The following is a 14,549-nucleotide window of genomic DNA, read 5'->3' as shown; positions in this document are numbered from 1 at the left end:
CTCCTTTTTTGTCAGTAATAGGGCGTGAACTGTGGGTTTGGACACCATCTCTGAGCTTTTTTCTGGGGGGGTGGGGCGGGGGTGACGTCATTTTTGCCTTTCTATATCTTGCTTATAGTGGTTACTCTAAAGGTGATACACGTCCCTGAGCTCTTTTGCTGAAGGTTAGTGTTCTACCACTTGTGCCACAGCTCTAATTTTCAGCTTTTTGTGTCTATTTGGTGGTGTCTCATGGAGTTTTATTGCCCAGGCTGACTTTGAACCTACATCCTTTGATCTCAGCCTGAGCTGGGATTACAGGGATGTGACAATGGTACCTGGCCCATTTTACAAATTCTAATATGTGAAGTTGGAAGCTTTAACGCATTGTGAAATATCCTTTCCTGAAAAATAACTCTCAATTTGTGATAATGTACTTCCCTTGGGGTTTTTAGTTTTTCCATCAACTGACCTGAGGAGCAGGGTGCCAGTGACTCATACCTTTAATCTTGGCTATTCAGGAGGCTGAGATCTGAGGATCTCAGCTCAAAGCCAGCCTGGGCAGGAAAGTCTGTAAGACTCTTATCTCCAGTAAACCACTCAGAAAACTGCAAGTAGCACTGTGGTAGAATGCTAGCCTTGAGCTGACCAACTGAGGGATAGTGCCCAGGCCCAGAATTTCAAGCCCCAGGACTGACCAAAAAATAAACTGACCTGAGGAAAAACACAAGGTAGGTTTTTCTCCCTTGTTAATTTTTGATATACAGAACCTGGAGACTTCTTTACAAGATTCAATTTACTGTAGTGAATTATGTGGCAATCCAAACGGATCACACAATGGCTCAACAGAGTATTTATTTCTCAGGTAAAGCTGCACCGTTTGGGGATTTAAGTGGTTAGATCTCCTGACCGCTGCCCTTCTCCGACATAGCTCCAAGGCCACCCTGATGTCGTCAGTAAACCAGTAATTCAGAGGACAGGAGACTTTGTTCCTTGGCCATCACTCATGTCTGTATTGTACTACATAGCCCAGTTACATGGTTATGCCTGCAAGAAGGCTAAAAAAAATCTAAGCATATACATACATGAAGAGGAAATGGCTTTTGAAAAACATTTTTCCAGTAGTCTGGGTATTAAGCTTGGGTCCTGGATACTTTCCCTTTGAGCTTTTTTGCACATGGATAGTATTCTGTCACTTGAGCCATAGCTCTACTTCCAGCTTTTTGGTGATTAATTTGAGATTAAAGAACCATGGACTTTCCTGCCCAGGCTGGCTTTGAACTGTGGTTCTCAGATCTCAGCCTCCTAAGTAGCTAGGATTACAGGTGTGAGCCACCAGCGCCTGGCCCTACCATGCAGACCTTTCCCTGTATGAATTTTCTGATGCCTGCTGAGGTGTGACTTCTGGCAAAAGGCTCTTCCACACTTAAAACATTCATAGGGCTTTTCCCCTGTGTGAGTTCTATGATGTTTAGTGAGGGCTGACTTCAGGCAAAATGTTTTCCCACAGTCATTGCACTCATAGGGTTTCTCGCCTGTGTGAATTCTTTGATGTATAGTGAGATCTGACTTATGGCAGAATGTTCTCTTGCAGTATTTACATCCATGTGGCTTTTCACCAGTGTGAGTTCTCTGATGTGAGCTGAGGTTTGATTTAACACAAAAGGACTTTCCACATTCGTTACATTCATAAGGTTTCTCCCCAGTGTGAATTCTCACATGTTTAGTGAGCTCTAACTTCTGGTAGAAAGCTTTCCCACATTCTGTACATGCATAAGGTTTCTCCCCCGTGTGAATGCTCTCGTGCCGCCTGAGGTTTGCCTTCTGGCAAAAGGTTTTTCCACATTCCTTACACACAAAGGGTTTTTCCCCTGTGTGGGTTCTGAGATGCATTGTGAGATTTGACTTCATGCAGAAAGTTTTCCCACACTCATTACATTCATAGGGTTTTTCTTTGGTATGAATTCTCTGATGTGTAGTGAGGCCTGACTTCTGACAGAAGGCTTTCTTACATTCCTGACATTCATAGGGTTTCTCTCCTGTATGAATCCTGCTATGTGTACTAAGGGCTGACTTTTGGTAAAAGCACTTTCCACATTCATAGCATTGGTAAGGTCTATCCCCTGTGTGGATTTTTTGATGCGTAATAAGGCTTGACTTTTGAGAGAAGGATTTTTCACATTCATTACATGCATAGGGCTTCTCTCCTGTATGTGTTCTCTGATGAACTGTGAGGACTGATTTCCTGTAGAAGGATTTCTTGCATTCATTACATTTATAGGGTTCTTTTCCTGTGTGCATTTTTTGATGTTTAGTAAGGTTAGATATTTTAAAGAAAGCTTTCCCACATAATTTACATTCAAAGTTTTTCTTCCCGTCCTGCGTATTTCCTTGAGCAACGGCTGACTCATAGGCACTGTACGTACAAATCTCCACATTAACCCTCTTGTGTGATGATAACAGTACCTCTGAGTTGAAGTTTTTCCCTTGTCCACTACATTCAAAATGCTCTTCTCCAGTGGGACTCTTGTGATTTTGCTTAAGAAGTGCACAGTATGTGAGAGCTTTCCCAGTTATACTACAATCTTCAGATTTCCCTCCAGTACAGGTCTCTTTGAGCATGTTAGAGAGAAGCATGTTTTCATGTATGTTGTTAAACTCCTTAGGGATCTTCCCTGAATAGTTTCCATTATTTATAAGCACATGTGAAAATTGTTTTAAGCTTAAGTTAAGTGTTTTTCCTCCTTTAGCTCTTTCCCCATTTGATATGTTGGTGTTGCCAGGAACTTGCCACAAATGTCTATTGTGATTTTCTTGGTTTTTCTCTATTAGGTCTTCAAATCTCTGGATCTCTGAAATGAGAAAGAAAAGAAAAACAAAACAAATCCATGAAGCATTTCAACAGAATGTTCATGTAAAGTTTTCTCCTACCACTGTGACATAAGGTTTGAAAATCACAAGTATTGAACTGTATGGCTCTTCTTTTCTATTTTTATTTTTTGCCAGTCCTGGGCTTGAACAGAGGGCCTGGGCACTGCTCCTGAGCTTCTTTTGCTCAAGCTACAGTACCATTTCTGGCTTTTTCTGTTTATGTGGTAGAGGAATCAAACCCAGGGCTTTATACATGCAGTCTATCACTAAGCCATATTCCTAGCCTTATAGGACTCTTCTTATTGACTTTATAACAAAGTAATTACACAATAATTATAAATGTAGTTACATTATAACATAATAAATTACATGCATTTTTCAAGCTTGTTTAGTTTTTTTTACTTTTAGTTCAAAGCCAGCTTAGATAGCAAAGTCCATGAGACTCTGATCTTCAATAAAAACCACTAGAAACCCGGAAATGGCGCTGTGGCTCAAGAGGTAGAGCAGTTGCCTTGAGCTGAAGAGTGCAGGGCCAGAGTTCAAGCCCCATGACCGACAAAAAAAAAATTGGTTCCCGTGGCTAACGACCCAGATTATTCTGGTTTTCTCCCATGTTTGAAACCTCTTTCCATGTTCCTGTCCTGGATCCTCCTCGTGATTTATGATGTTGTGGTGTACAGATTTCACTCTTGGACTTCTCTCATCTCCTTATCAACTGTAGATGACCTCCTCTACAAATACGACTCTAAATAACAAATTTGTATCACTGACAGTAAACCCATGAACTCTTGACTCCTGCAGAGGCTATTTACCAGTGAACTATATTAAGATCAAATACAGCTAGGCCAAAGTAAATAATAATCCCCCTAAAACTGTCTTGTCTGACCATCCTTCCTAAATTATCACTTCTCATTTTTTTCCCACTAATTACAAATGCTGATTCAGTTCTAACCCAACCACTTGTGATGGTTAATTTTGACTGTCATGTCAACTTGATTTGAGAAAAAACCCTCGGTGTCTAAGGGCATTTCCAGAAAGAAGGCTTGCCTGAATGTTAGTGGCACTAAAGGTAAGGCCTGGATGAAATGAAAGGATGGGGAATAGCAGCTAGTGCAAGCCTCCTTTTTCTTTCTGCTTCCTGGCTGTCCCAAGGTAAACTGCTTCTTCTCGGCCACCTCCTTTCTGCCATGACTGGAATCTTTAAGTTTTTTGTTTTTTTTTTTTAGGTTATCTTGTCACAGGCATGGGAAATCTACTTTATATAATCATCAGAATGTAAGCTCCAGCCGGGCGCTGGTGGCTCACACATGTAATCCTAGCTACTCAGGAGGCTGAGATCTGAGGATCGCAGTTCAAAGCCAGCCCGGGCAGGAAAGACTGTGAGACTCCTATCTCCAATAAACCACCAGAAAACCGGAAGTGGTGCTGTAGCTCAAGTGGTAGAGCGCTCGCCTTGAGCTGAAGAGCTGAGGGATAGCGCCCAGGCCCAGAATTCAAGCCCCACGACCGACCAAAAAAAAAAAAAGAATGTAAGCTCCATAAAAAAAGGACATTATTTTGATCATTGCTGTTGTAAATACAGCTATAATGTGGCTTAGTGGTAGATAGAGTGCTTACCTAGCATGCATGAAGCACTGGGTTTGATTCCTCAGTAAACAGCAAAACCATGTAAACAGAAAAAGCCAGAAATGGTGCTGTGGCTCAAGTGTTCAAGTGCTAGCCTTGAGCAAACAAAGCTCAGAAACAGTACCCAGGCCCTGAGTTCAAGCCCCAGGACTGGCTAAATAAATAAATAAATCAGGTCTATAAATGTCTAAAAAATTGGCATATGCAAATGTAGAAAATGAGAGCAACAGAAAAGTATATAGCAAAGAAAATCATCTAAGATAGAAGGGAGGGATAGATATTAAATATTGGGATAAATATAACAAAAAGTTAAGCAAAATAAAAGGTGGAGATATATGAGTCAAGAGCCCTCAGTGGATACTATACAAATGGACCTTTACAGATCAGTGGTAGCAACATCTGCTCAGCTTTCCTGGTCCCTGGCTCCCTGCCTGGGCAGGGAGCAGACTGACCTGAGCAGCTCTGGTTTGGAGGTCCCTTAACCATCCATGGCTCCGCTCCTTGCTCCAATTTGAAAATCACGGCAGGTTTGGTCATGAAATGCCCTGTAAATGAGATACAATATAGGGTTTTGCCAAACTATTAATTCTAATCTTGTGAAGAATGCTAACAACTCACCTTGAGGAACTATTTAGTGCAGGGGTCATTTGAACCTTTTGTTAGAGAGGGTGACACATTCCATTGTCTGGAATTCTACACCAAAAAAGCACTTACCATTACAAATGGTAAGCTGGTTCACCAACAAAGAAAATGCTGCTTCTGGGAGTTACTGGCAATTTTACTCACCCAAGGATGCCAGGCTACTGTAGGTCTCCAGCATCACGTCCCTGTACAAGGTCCGCTGAGCACTGCTCAGGTCCTGCCACTCTTCCCAGCTGAAGTCCACAGACACGTCCTCAAATGACACCAACTCCTGTAATGGCACATTTCTCCTCAACCCAAGTCACCACATTTGGTCACAAGAACAACCTGGGAGTACACTGGTGTGTGTGAATGTCTTACACAGGAGCCGGTTCTTTACTCCACATTAAAAGGAGAAAAGAAAATCACAGAATACTCAGTTCTTTGTGTGTGTGTGTGTGCGCCTGCGTACGCACACGTGCATGAAAGTGTGCACTAGTACTACAGGGCTGTGTCTCAGCTTTTTTCTCAAGGCTGTTTTCTACCATTAGAGCTTCTCTCCACTTCCAGTTTTTTACTGGTTAGTTGGAGATAAGGCTCTCATATTTGTCTGCCTGAGCTGGCTTCAGATAAAACAGTAAACTGCTGCTTCTCTCTCACTTCCTTTCTGCCATAATAGACTAAGACCTCTGAACCCATGACTAGAATCAATCTTTGTTTCTTTCTTTCTTTTTTTTTTGGTCATGGGGCTGGGCCTGGGCCCTGATCCTGAGCTCTTCAGCTCAAGGCTGATCGCGACTTTCACCGAGTCCCTCAGATCTCAGCCTCCTGAGCAGCTAGGATTACAGACCTGAGCCACTGGCGCCCAGCTAATCTTTCCTAAGTTGTTTATCTGTAGAGAAGGCTGAGTTAATGAAACAGAGGAAAGACTGGTCAAGTGGTCACTGATGGCTCACACCCGTAATACTAACTACTCAAGAGTCTGAGTGAGAATCATGGTTTAAAGCCAGCAGGAAAGTCAACGAGACTCTTATTTCCAATTAACAACCAGAAAACCAGATGTGGAGCTGTGGCTTAAAATGGTAGAATGCTAGGCTTGAGCAAAAGAGCCCAAGGACAGCAACTAGGCCCTGAGTTCAAGTCCTGTGACCAACAAAAGAAAAAAAGAAAAGACCATGAAAGTTGCAGTAGATAATTGCAGTGAAGGAGCAATGAGAGAACAGCTAACAATGCTAGACAGGGCCAGGCCGAGAAAGAGGGGGGAGAGGTGGTGACAGAGACAACAAGCGATAGCGGTAGTAGGAAGCCTGTTGACAGTAGAGAGCTGAGGCTAGAGACAGAAACCAGAAGAGCCAGAGATGGCTAACTGCTGTGCTGACTGCCCAGAGCTCAAGGAGCCTCTTTTCTCAACCACATAGCACCCCAGCTATAACAGATCCTAAAATAGTTGTCTACCTGGGCAGACAATAAAGACCCTACCTCAAAATAACTAGCACATGCACAAAACAAAAGGGGCTGGAGGCCTGGGTCAGAGCTGAGTTTTCAAGTGGAAGAGTGCTGGCCTTGAGCACAAAGAGGCTCAGAGACAGCACCCAGGCCCTGAGTTCAAGCCCCACCACTGACCTCCCCCCCTCAAAAAAAAAAAAAATTAAAAAAAGATTTGAAATCTTAGAACTGCAATAAGACACTTGAGTCCATTATAGTCCAAAAAAGCTGTAATGTTTTGCCAAAAAACACAATGTTCACTGGTGCTGGTGGCTCACGCCTGTAATCCTAGCTACTCAGGAGGCTGAGATCTGAGGACCTCGGTTCAAAGCCAGCCTGGGCAGGAAAATCCATGAGATTTATCTCCAATAAATAGCCAGAAAACTGGAAGTGGTGCTGTGGTTCAAGTGGTAGAACACTAGCCTTGAGCTGAAGAGCTGAGGGACAGCACCCAGGCCCAGAGTTCAAGCCCCATGATGACAAAAATTAAAAAAGGTCTCACAGACTTCCTGTCTGGGCTGGCTTTGAATTGTGATCCTCCTCCAACTTCAGTTGCTAGGATTACAGGCATGAACCACCGGTACCTGGCTATTTCTACATTTTCATTTTAAGTTATAGACCTCATAAAACACTTAAAATACAGTACAAAACAAAATGAAAAACCACTCACCAGAGACATACTCATATTTTGGTGCTCTCGGAGCCAGATCTCTGTGGAAACTGGGAGAAATGTGAGTGACGTGGACTCATAAGAACTGGGGATACTCGATGTTCACTTTCCCACTCAAATTTTTCTGTGCATGAGCTAGGAAACACAAAAAGGAGAACTGAAAAGAAAAAGCTTTTCTGTAGAATAGTCCTTCACACTTCAACAGGGCAATAAATATTTGGCTGAAAACATACAATATACATCATGATAATAATACAACACACAACTTAATTAGGGATTAATAACATGATTATCTACTGACTTAGCAACAATTATATTAGCTAAAAATATAATTTAACTGGGAGAGTGCAAGGGAAGGAGTGACTTTTGTAACCATAAACTCTCTGCTATGTACATCACCTTTATAAAAGGTAAAAAATATTTAAAAATAATTAAAAATTCAAATATGTATATCATTTAAACTAAATAGGAGTATTTGTTTTTGTCAGCCATGGGACTTGAACTCTGGACCTGTGCACTGTCCCTGATCTCTTCAGCTCAAGACTAGTGTTCTACAGAATAGAAGATCCAGAAATAAATCCACAGGCCTACAGCCAGCTGATATTCGACAAAGGAGCCAAAGACATACAATGGAAGAAACACAGCCTCTTCAACTGCTGGTGCTGGGAAAACTGGGCAGCCACATGCAGAAAACTAAAAGTGGACCCCAGCCTATCACCATGCACCAACATCAACTCAAAATGGATTAAAGACCTTAACATTAAACCTGAATCTCTGAAACTACTGCAGGACAGAGTAGGAGAGACACTTGAACTAATAGGAACAGGAAGGAACTTCCTGAACAGAGTCCCAGGGTCACAACAAGTTGGAGAGAGACTTGACAAATGGGACTACCTTAAAATAAAAAGCTTCTGCACAGATAAAGCTATCGCAACCAAGCTAGAAAGACAACCAACTAATTGGGAAAAAATATTTACCAGCAATATATCAGACAAGGGGTTAACATCCTGTATATACAGGGAACTCAAGAAACTAATCCCTCCCAAACCTAACAAACCAATTACTAAATGGGCAAGGGAACTAAAGAGGGACTTCTCAAATGAAGAAATAAAAATGGCAAAGAAACACATGAGGAAATGTTCATCATCCCTGGTGGTGAAGGAAATGCAAATAAAGACAACCCTGAGATACCACCTTACCCCAGTCAGAATGTCCCACATCCACAAATCAGCCAACGACAAATGCTGGAGGGGATGTGGAGAACGAGGAACGCTATTACACTGCTGGTGGGAATGTACACTCATACAACCACTTTGGAAAGCAGTCTGGAGGGTCCTTAGAAAGCTAAAGATTGACCTCCCTTACGACCCAGTCATACCACTTCTAGGCATCTACCCTGAACAACAGGAACCAATATACAAGGACACGTGCACCTCCATGTTTATTGCAGCACTGTTCGCAATAGCCAGGATATGGAAACAACCTAGATGCCCCACCACAGATGAATGGATCCAAAAATTGTGGTATCTATACACAATGGAATATTATGCAGCCATTAGAAATGACAAAATAATGGCATTTGCAGGGAAATGGATGGAGCTAGAAGGAATCATGTTGAGCGAGGTAAGCCAAGAACGAAGAGACAAACAGTACATGGTTTCCCTGATAAGTGGATGATGAATCCAAAATGTTAGGTGATATGACAAAACTAACAGGACTTAAGAAACAAAGAACTCCCACTCATCTGGTTGAACCACTACCAAATATCCCCATGCTACTGATCACATATATGGTATATAACATGTGAGCACCGTTATATATTACAGACTGTGATAGACAATTTGCTCCAGGAAAGTTAGAATGAACTTGTGACTTTAAATGAGCATCATTATTCCGTAATACTGTGAATTTCCGGAAATTATGTAATCACTTAATCACAATCAAAAAAAAAAAAAAAGAACCTCGGGGAAGGGAGGGAGGGAGGGGATGGTAGGGGGAAAACAATGGAGGGGGTAACAATGTTCAAGAGGAAGTGTACTCATTACCTCACTCATGTAACTGTAACCCTCTGTATAGTATCTTTACAATAAAAAAATTAAAAAAAAAAAAAAAGACTAGTGTTCTAGCACTTGAACCACAGCGCCACTTCTGGTTTTCTGGTGGTTATCTGGAGAGTCTCACAGACTTTCCTCTCTGGGCTGGCTTAGAACTGCAATCCTAAGATCTCAGCCTCCAGAGTAGCTAGGATTATAGGTGTGAGCCACCAGGGTCCAGCTAGAACATTTTATTTTTAATTAAATTACTATTATAGCCATGCTTAGGCAGCTCATCATAGCTATGCAGGAGGCTGAGATCTGAGGATTTTGGTTCAAAGCCAGCCCAGGCAGACATATCCAAAAAGTTATTTCCGGGGCTGAGAAGGTGGCTCAGTGGTAAAGTGCTTGCCTTGCATGCATGAGGCCCTGGGTTCGATTCCTCAGCACCACATAAGCAGAAAAAGCCCGAAGTGGCACTGTAGCTCAAGTGGTAGAGTGCTAGCCTTGAGCTGAAGAGCTGAGGGACAGCGCCCAGACCCAGAGTTCAGGACCCATGACGGGCAAAAAATAAAAAAAAAAAAATTAAATTAAAAAAAAAAAACACAAAAAGTTATTTCCAATTACCCAGAAAAATGCTGCACGTGTAGATTTGGCTTGAGTGGTAGAGTGCCGGACTTGAGCATAAAAAGCTAAGGAAGAGCCAGGCTCCAGTGGCTCACACCTGTAATCTCAGCTACTCTCATGAGGTTGAGATCTGAGGACTGCAGTTCAAAGCTATCCCAGGCAGGAAAGTCCATGAGACTCTTACCTCCAATAAATTGACAATAGAGGAGAGCGAGAGGAAGAGGAAGGAAGGAAGGAAGGACTGGGCTTTGCCATTGGCAAATGGAAAAACGGTTCATGAGGTACAAATATAGATTCCCCATTGTTGCTTGCCCACTAGACATGGTCATATTGTGAAAAGGCCTGAGGCTATTCTGAGGGAACCTGAGACTTACTCAAAAAAGTCAACATAAGTCAGGTACCACTGGCTCACACCTGTAATCCTAGCTACTTGGGAGGCCTGAGAACTGAGATCTCCGGAGATCTTTGAATCATGTTTGAAACCAGCCTTGGAAGGGAATATTAGACTTTTTTTTTTTTTTGGGGGGGGGGTGTTCGGTCATGGGCCTGAACTCTGGGCCTGGGTGCTGTCCCTCAGCTCTTTAGCTCAAGGCTAGCACTCTAACACTTGAGCCACAGCGCCACTTCCAGCCTTTTTTTCCCCCTGCTTATGTGGTGCTGAGGAATCGAACCCAGGGCCTCATGCATGCAAGGCAAGCGCTCTACCACTGAGCCACCCTCCTAGCCCTCTATTAAACTTTTATCTCTAATTAACTACCAAAAAGCCAGAAGAGAAGCTAGTCTTAAATGAAAAGGCTCAAGGGCAGCACCCTGGCCCTGAAGTCAAGCACAACCAGTGCTGACAACAACAAAAAAGCACAAATCTCTAAACTCTGGAGTGAACCACCGTAAAACAATCAGCCAGTCAAGATACCTGTCAAAAGACTAAAGCCTCATCTGTGATCCAAGCAACTCTAGCCCAAGACCTATCCCCACAAGATGCAGATCCACAGAATAGCAAAGAAAAAAGTTGGTTTACTTGAGTTGAGAAATTATTTGTCTTTTTTTTTGGGGGGGGGGTCCGGGGGTCCGGTCATGGGCCTGAACTCTGGGCCTGGGCACAGTCCCTCAACTCTTCAGCTCAAGGCTAGCGTTGTACCACTTGAGCCACAACGCCACTTCCCGATTTTTTCTTTTTGCTTATGTGGTGCTGAGGAATCGAACCCAGGGCCTCACGCATGCAAGGCAAGCGCTCTACCACTGAGCCACCTTCCCAGCCCTTGTCTTGTTTTTTCTTTTTGGTTGGTTGTGGGGCTTGAACTCTGGGCCTACGCGCTATCCCAAATTGGCTTTTTAGCTCTAGGCTGGCACTTGTGAGCCACAGTGCCACTTCCTCTTTTCTGGAGATAATCCTGCCCCAGCTGCCTTTGAACAGCAATCCTCAGATCTCAGTCTCCTGAGTAGCTAGGATGACAGGTGTGAGCCACCGATGTCTGATGAGACATTAAGCTTTTTTTAAAAATTAGGTGCTTACCCAGCAAATGTTGATGCACCTAAGCCCCCAAAAGATCAACATATACATTCTTAAATAAAATTATATGGGAGGCCAGGAATGGTGGTACTGAAGAACGTAAATACATACATACATATATATATATATATATATATATATATATATATATATATATATATATATATATAGACAGCACCTAACAGCCATTTTCGTTTCTGTACCTTTGCTTGCTAAAAACTCTGCTAAAACCTTGACGAGTGGAGTGAAAGAGGCAGAAAACTGGACTATCTTCATCAAAGTAGGCAAGCACCCCCTGAATGAATTTATTAAAAGGTATGGAGTAACATTAATGCTTAATGTAATAGAAATTAGAAGTTATGATTACTAACCGCTATTTTTGCTTCTGTACGAATTGCTTTGTGCTAGATGATTTTATGGTTTTTGTATGATTTTAACTGTGACTGGTTTTAGTTACTCAATAGTGGAATGTCAGCCTGGGAGCCTAGAGTTGCTTAGTAAAAGACTTCAAGGGCTGGGAAGGTGGCTCAGTGGTAGAGCGCTTGCCTTGCATGCATGAGGCCCTGGGTTCAATTCCTCAGCACCACATAAGCAAAAAGAAAAAACCGGGAAGTGGCGCTGTGGCTCAAGTGGTAGAGCACTAGCCTTGAGCTGAAGAGCTGAGGGACAGCACCCAGACCCAGAGTTCAGGTCCCATGACCGGACCCTCCCCGCCCCCCCCCCCCAAAAAAAAGACTTCAAAGGGTTTACAGCCCTGACCAAGGGCACAAAGTCCTCAGAAGATAGAGCACCAGAACTCTCCTCCCAGAGGTCTGGAAATTATCCCCACAGCTGCAATGCCCCTCCCGGAGGTCGGGGCAGTAAAGTCCTAGGGAAGAAACATTTATATAAAAGATTAACTCCATTTTTATTTAACACTCCATCTCAGTTCTGCAACTTGACTCGTGACCCACATTAGCCCCAATGCTAGGAATTTATGACAGAAAGCCATGCACAATTCTTGGAGCCATAGATGGCGTTTGCGTAAGGCAGGTGTTAGCCCCCAAGTGGTGTTGCCACCCCAGCCACCTAGGACTAAGAGTTTTTGACCAACCGGTTCTTCAGAGCCCAGGGCGAGACATGCCATGCATTCTGTTGGTCCAGATGTGACTCATAACCGTTTTTGGTCAAGCTATGGACCAACGACATTTTTCTGTAAAGGTCAACCAATCGTATTTGCCAAGCTTAGCTTGCTTTAAATGTTAACCAATCATGTAATTCCTTTGTTTGTAGCTTTGTGTGTGTGTGTATGTGTATGTGTGTGTGTGTGTGTGTCCGGTTGTGGGGCCTGAACTCTGGGCCTGGGCGCCAGTCCCTCAGGTCTTCAGCTCAAGGCTACCGCTCTACCACTTGAGCCACAGCGCCACTTCCAGCTTTTTTCTTTTTGCTTTTGTGGTGCTGAGGAATCGAACCCAGGGCCTCAGGGATGCAAGGCAAGTGCTCTACCACTGAGCCACCTTCCCAGCCCTCATGTAATTTCTTATGTAGAAGTTCCTTAAGGTTGTTCAATACTATAAAAACTGTGCTGATTCTATGCTTAGGGCCTCTTAGCGTCACCATGTGCGCGGAGGACCAAGCTCCAGCTTGCAATAAACAGCTCTTTGTTGCTTACATTGATCGTGGTCTCTGGTGGTCTTCTGGGGGTCCCCGAATTCTGGTATAACAGTACATGCCTGTAACTAAAGGATTGTGAATTTGAAGTGAGCCTGAGCTATTTCAAAAGACAAAAATATGTGGAGTTTTGAGAAAGCCTTAGAACATGTCAAATGCAATCAGAGACCTTCACAAACCCATGGAAAAGTTTAAAACTTACAATGTATGTCAACTGGATGGATTTCTGAGACATGTCAGGCATTAACAGTGGGCATGTGAATAGCAAAAGTCAACTTTTACACCTCAATACCTGGTTTTCATTATTTTATGACATATAAAATCTGTTCATAAAATACACTGTAGGTGGGCGCCGGTGGCTCACGCCTGTCATCCTCACTACGCAGGAGGCTGGGACCTGAGGACCGAGGTTCAAAGCCAGCCCGGGAAGGAAAGTCCGTGAGCCTCGATCTCCAATGAACCAGCAGAACACCGAAGTGGCGCTGGGGCTCAAGCGCTCGCCTTGAGCTGAAGTGCTGAGGGACAGCGCCCAGGCCCAGAGTTCAGGCCCCACGACCGACCAAAGAAAAGGTGTGGACAGCGACTGGAGCCCGGCTGGAGCCGGCCCCCGAGGGCTCCACGCAGAAACGGGCGCAGGTCGGGGGCGCGGTCGTCAACGTCCCCCGGGCCGTGCGGGAGCCTCCGGTCATGAATACCCAGCGCCGGCGGGCCCGCGCGGCCCGTGGCTCCCACTCATCCCGGCAGCGGCCGGCGCCGGCAGCCCGCGCGGGGCTGGAGGAGGCCCGGGCCCGGGACCTCCATCCGCTCCGCGCCCCGGGCCTGTGTGGGCCGAAGCCCCCGGCGCCGCTCCGCGCCCCGGGCCTGTGTGGGCCGAGGCCCCCGGCTCCGCTCCGCGCCCCGGGCCTGTGTGGGCCGAAGCCCCGGGCGCCGCTCCGCTCCGCGCCCCGGGGCTGTGTGGGCCGAGGCCCCCGGCGCCGCTCCGCGCCCCGCTCCGCGCCCCGGGCCTGTGTGGGCCGAGGCCCCCGGCTCCGCTCCGCGCCCCGGGCCTGTGTGGGCCGAGGCCCCCGGCTCCGCTCCGCGCCCCGGGCCTGTGTGGGCCGAAGCCCCGGGCGCCGCTCCGCGCCCCGCTCCGCGCCCCGGGCCTGTGTGGGCCGAGGCCCCCGGCTCCGCTCCGCGCCCCGGGCCTGTGTGGGCCGAGGCCCCCGGCGCCGCTCCGCGCCCCGGGCCTGTGTGGGCCGAAGCCCACGCGGATGGCGGCCACGCGTGGACGAGACCTGGGGGTCGGCTGTCAGTGCCCGGACCTGGGGCCGGCGGCTGGACAGAGCTCGCGGGCGCCGCCGCCGCCCGACCCCGGCCGGCAGGTCCGCGGACTCTCCTCCCGACCCCTCGCTCACCTTTGGAACACCGACCGCGGCAGCACAGGCGGGAGCAGCCACCGCTCGTGGGGGACTCCGTGGGCAAGATGGCACGGGGCCGG

The 14,549-nt window shown here is 45.7% G+C and overlaps 1 protein-coding gene across 3 annotated transcripts in view; it reads right to left on the bottom strand.

Annotated features, from left to right (window-relative positions):
* The window catches only part of LOC138825133 (zinc finger protein 717-like), a 30,863-nt gene extending 16,314 nt beyond the window's left edge, over positions 1-14,549 (bottom strand). The window contains exons 1-5 of one of the 3 annotated variants that reach the window (XR_011371351.1): positions 14,467-14,549; positions 7,253-7,387; positions 5,263-5,389; positions 4,929-5,021; positions 1,065-2,831 (exon numbers count right to left, since the gene is read on the bottom strand). Coding sequence is in view for 2 of the 3 variants with exons in the window: in XM_070019559.1 (XP_069875660.1) it covers positions 1,285-2,831; positions 4,929-5,021; positions 5,263-5,389; positions 7,253-7,267 (1,782 nt within the window). In the remaining variant the exon portion in view is untranslated. Of the gene's footprint in view, positions 1-816; positions 2,832-4,928; positions 5,022-5,262; positions 5,390-7,252; positions 7,410-14,466 lie in introns of those variants that run through there. The other 2 variants (XM_070019559.1, XM_070019560.1) reach the window with 2 other exon arrangements.

Source organism: Dipodomys merriami, unplaced genomic scaffold, assembly GCF_024711535.1.
Source record: "Dipodomys merriami isolate MVZ:Mamm:240054 unplaced genomic scaffold, mDipMer1.0.p SCAF_1349, whole genome shotgun sequence".
NCBI lineage: Eukaryota > Metazoa > Chordata > Mammalia > Rodentia > Heteromyidae > Dipodomys > Dipodomys merriami.
The sequence above is the reverse complement of the archived record's forward strand: the minus strand, read 5'-3'. Positions and strand labels throughout refer to the sequence as shown.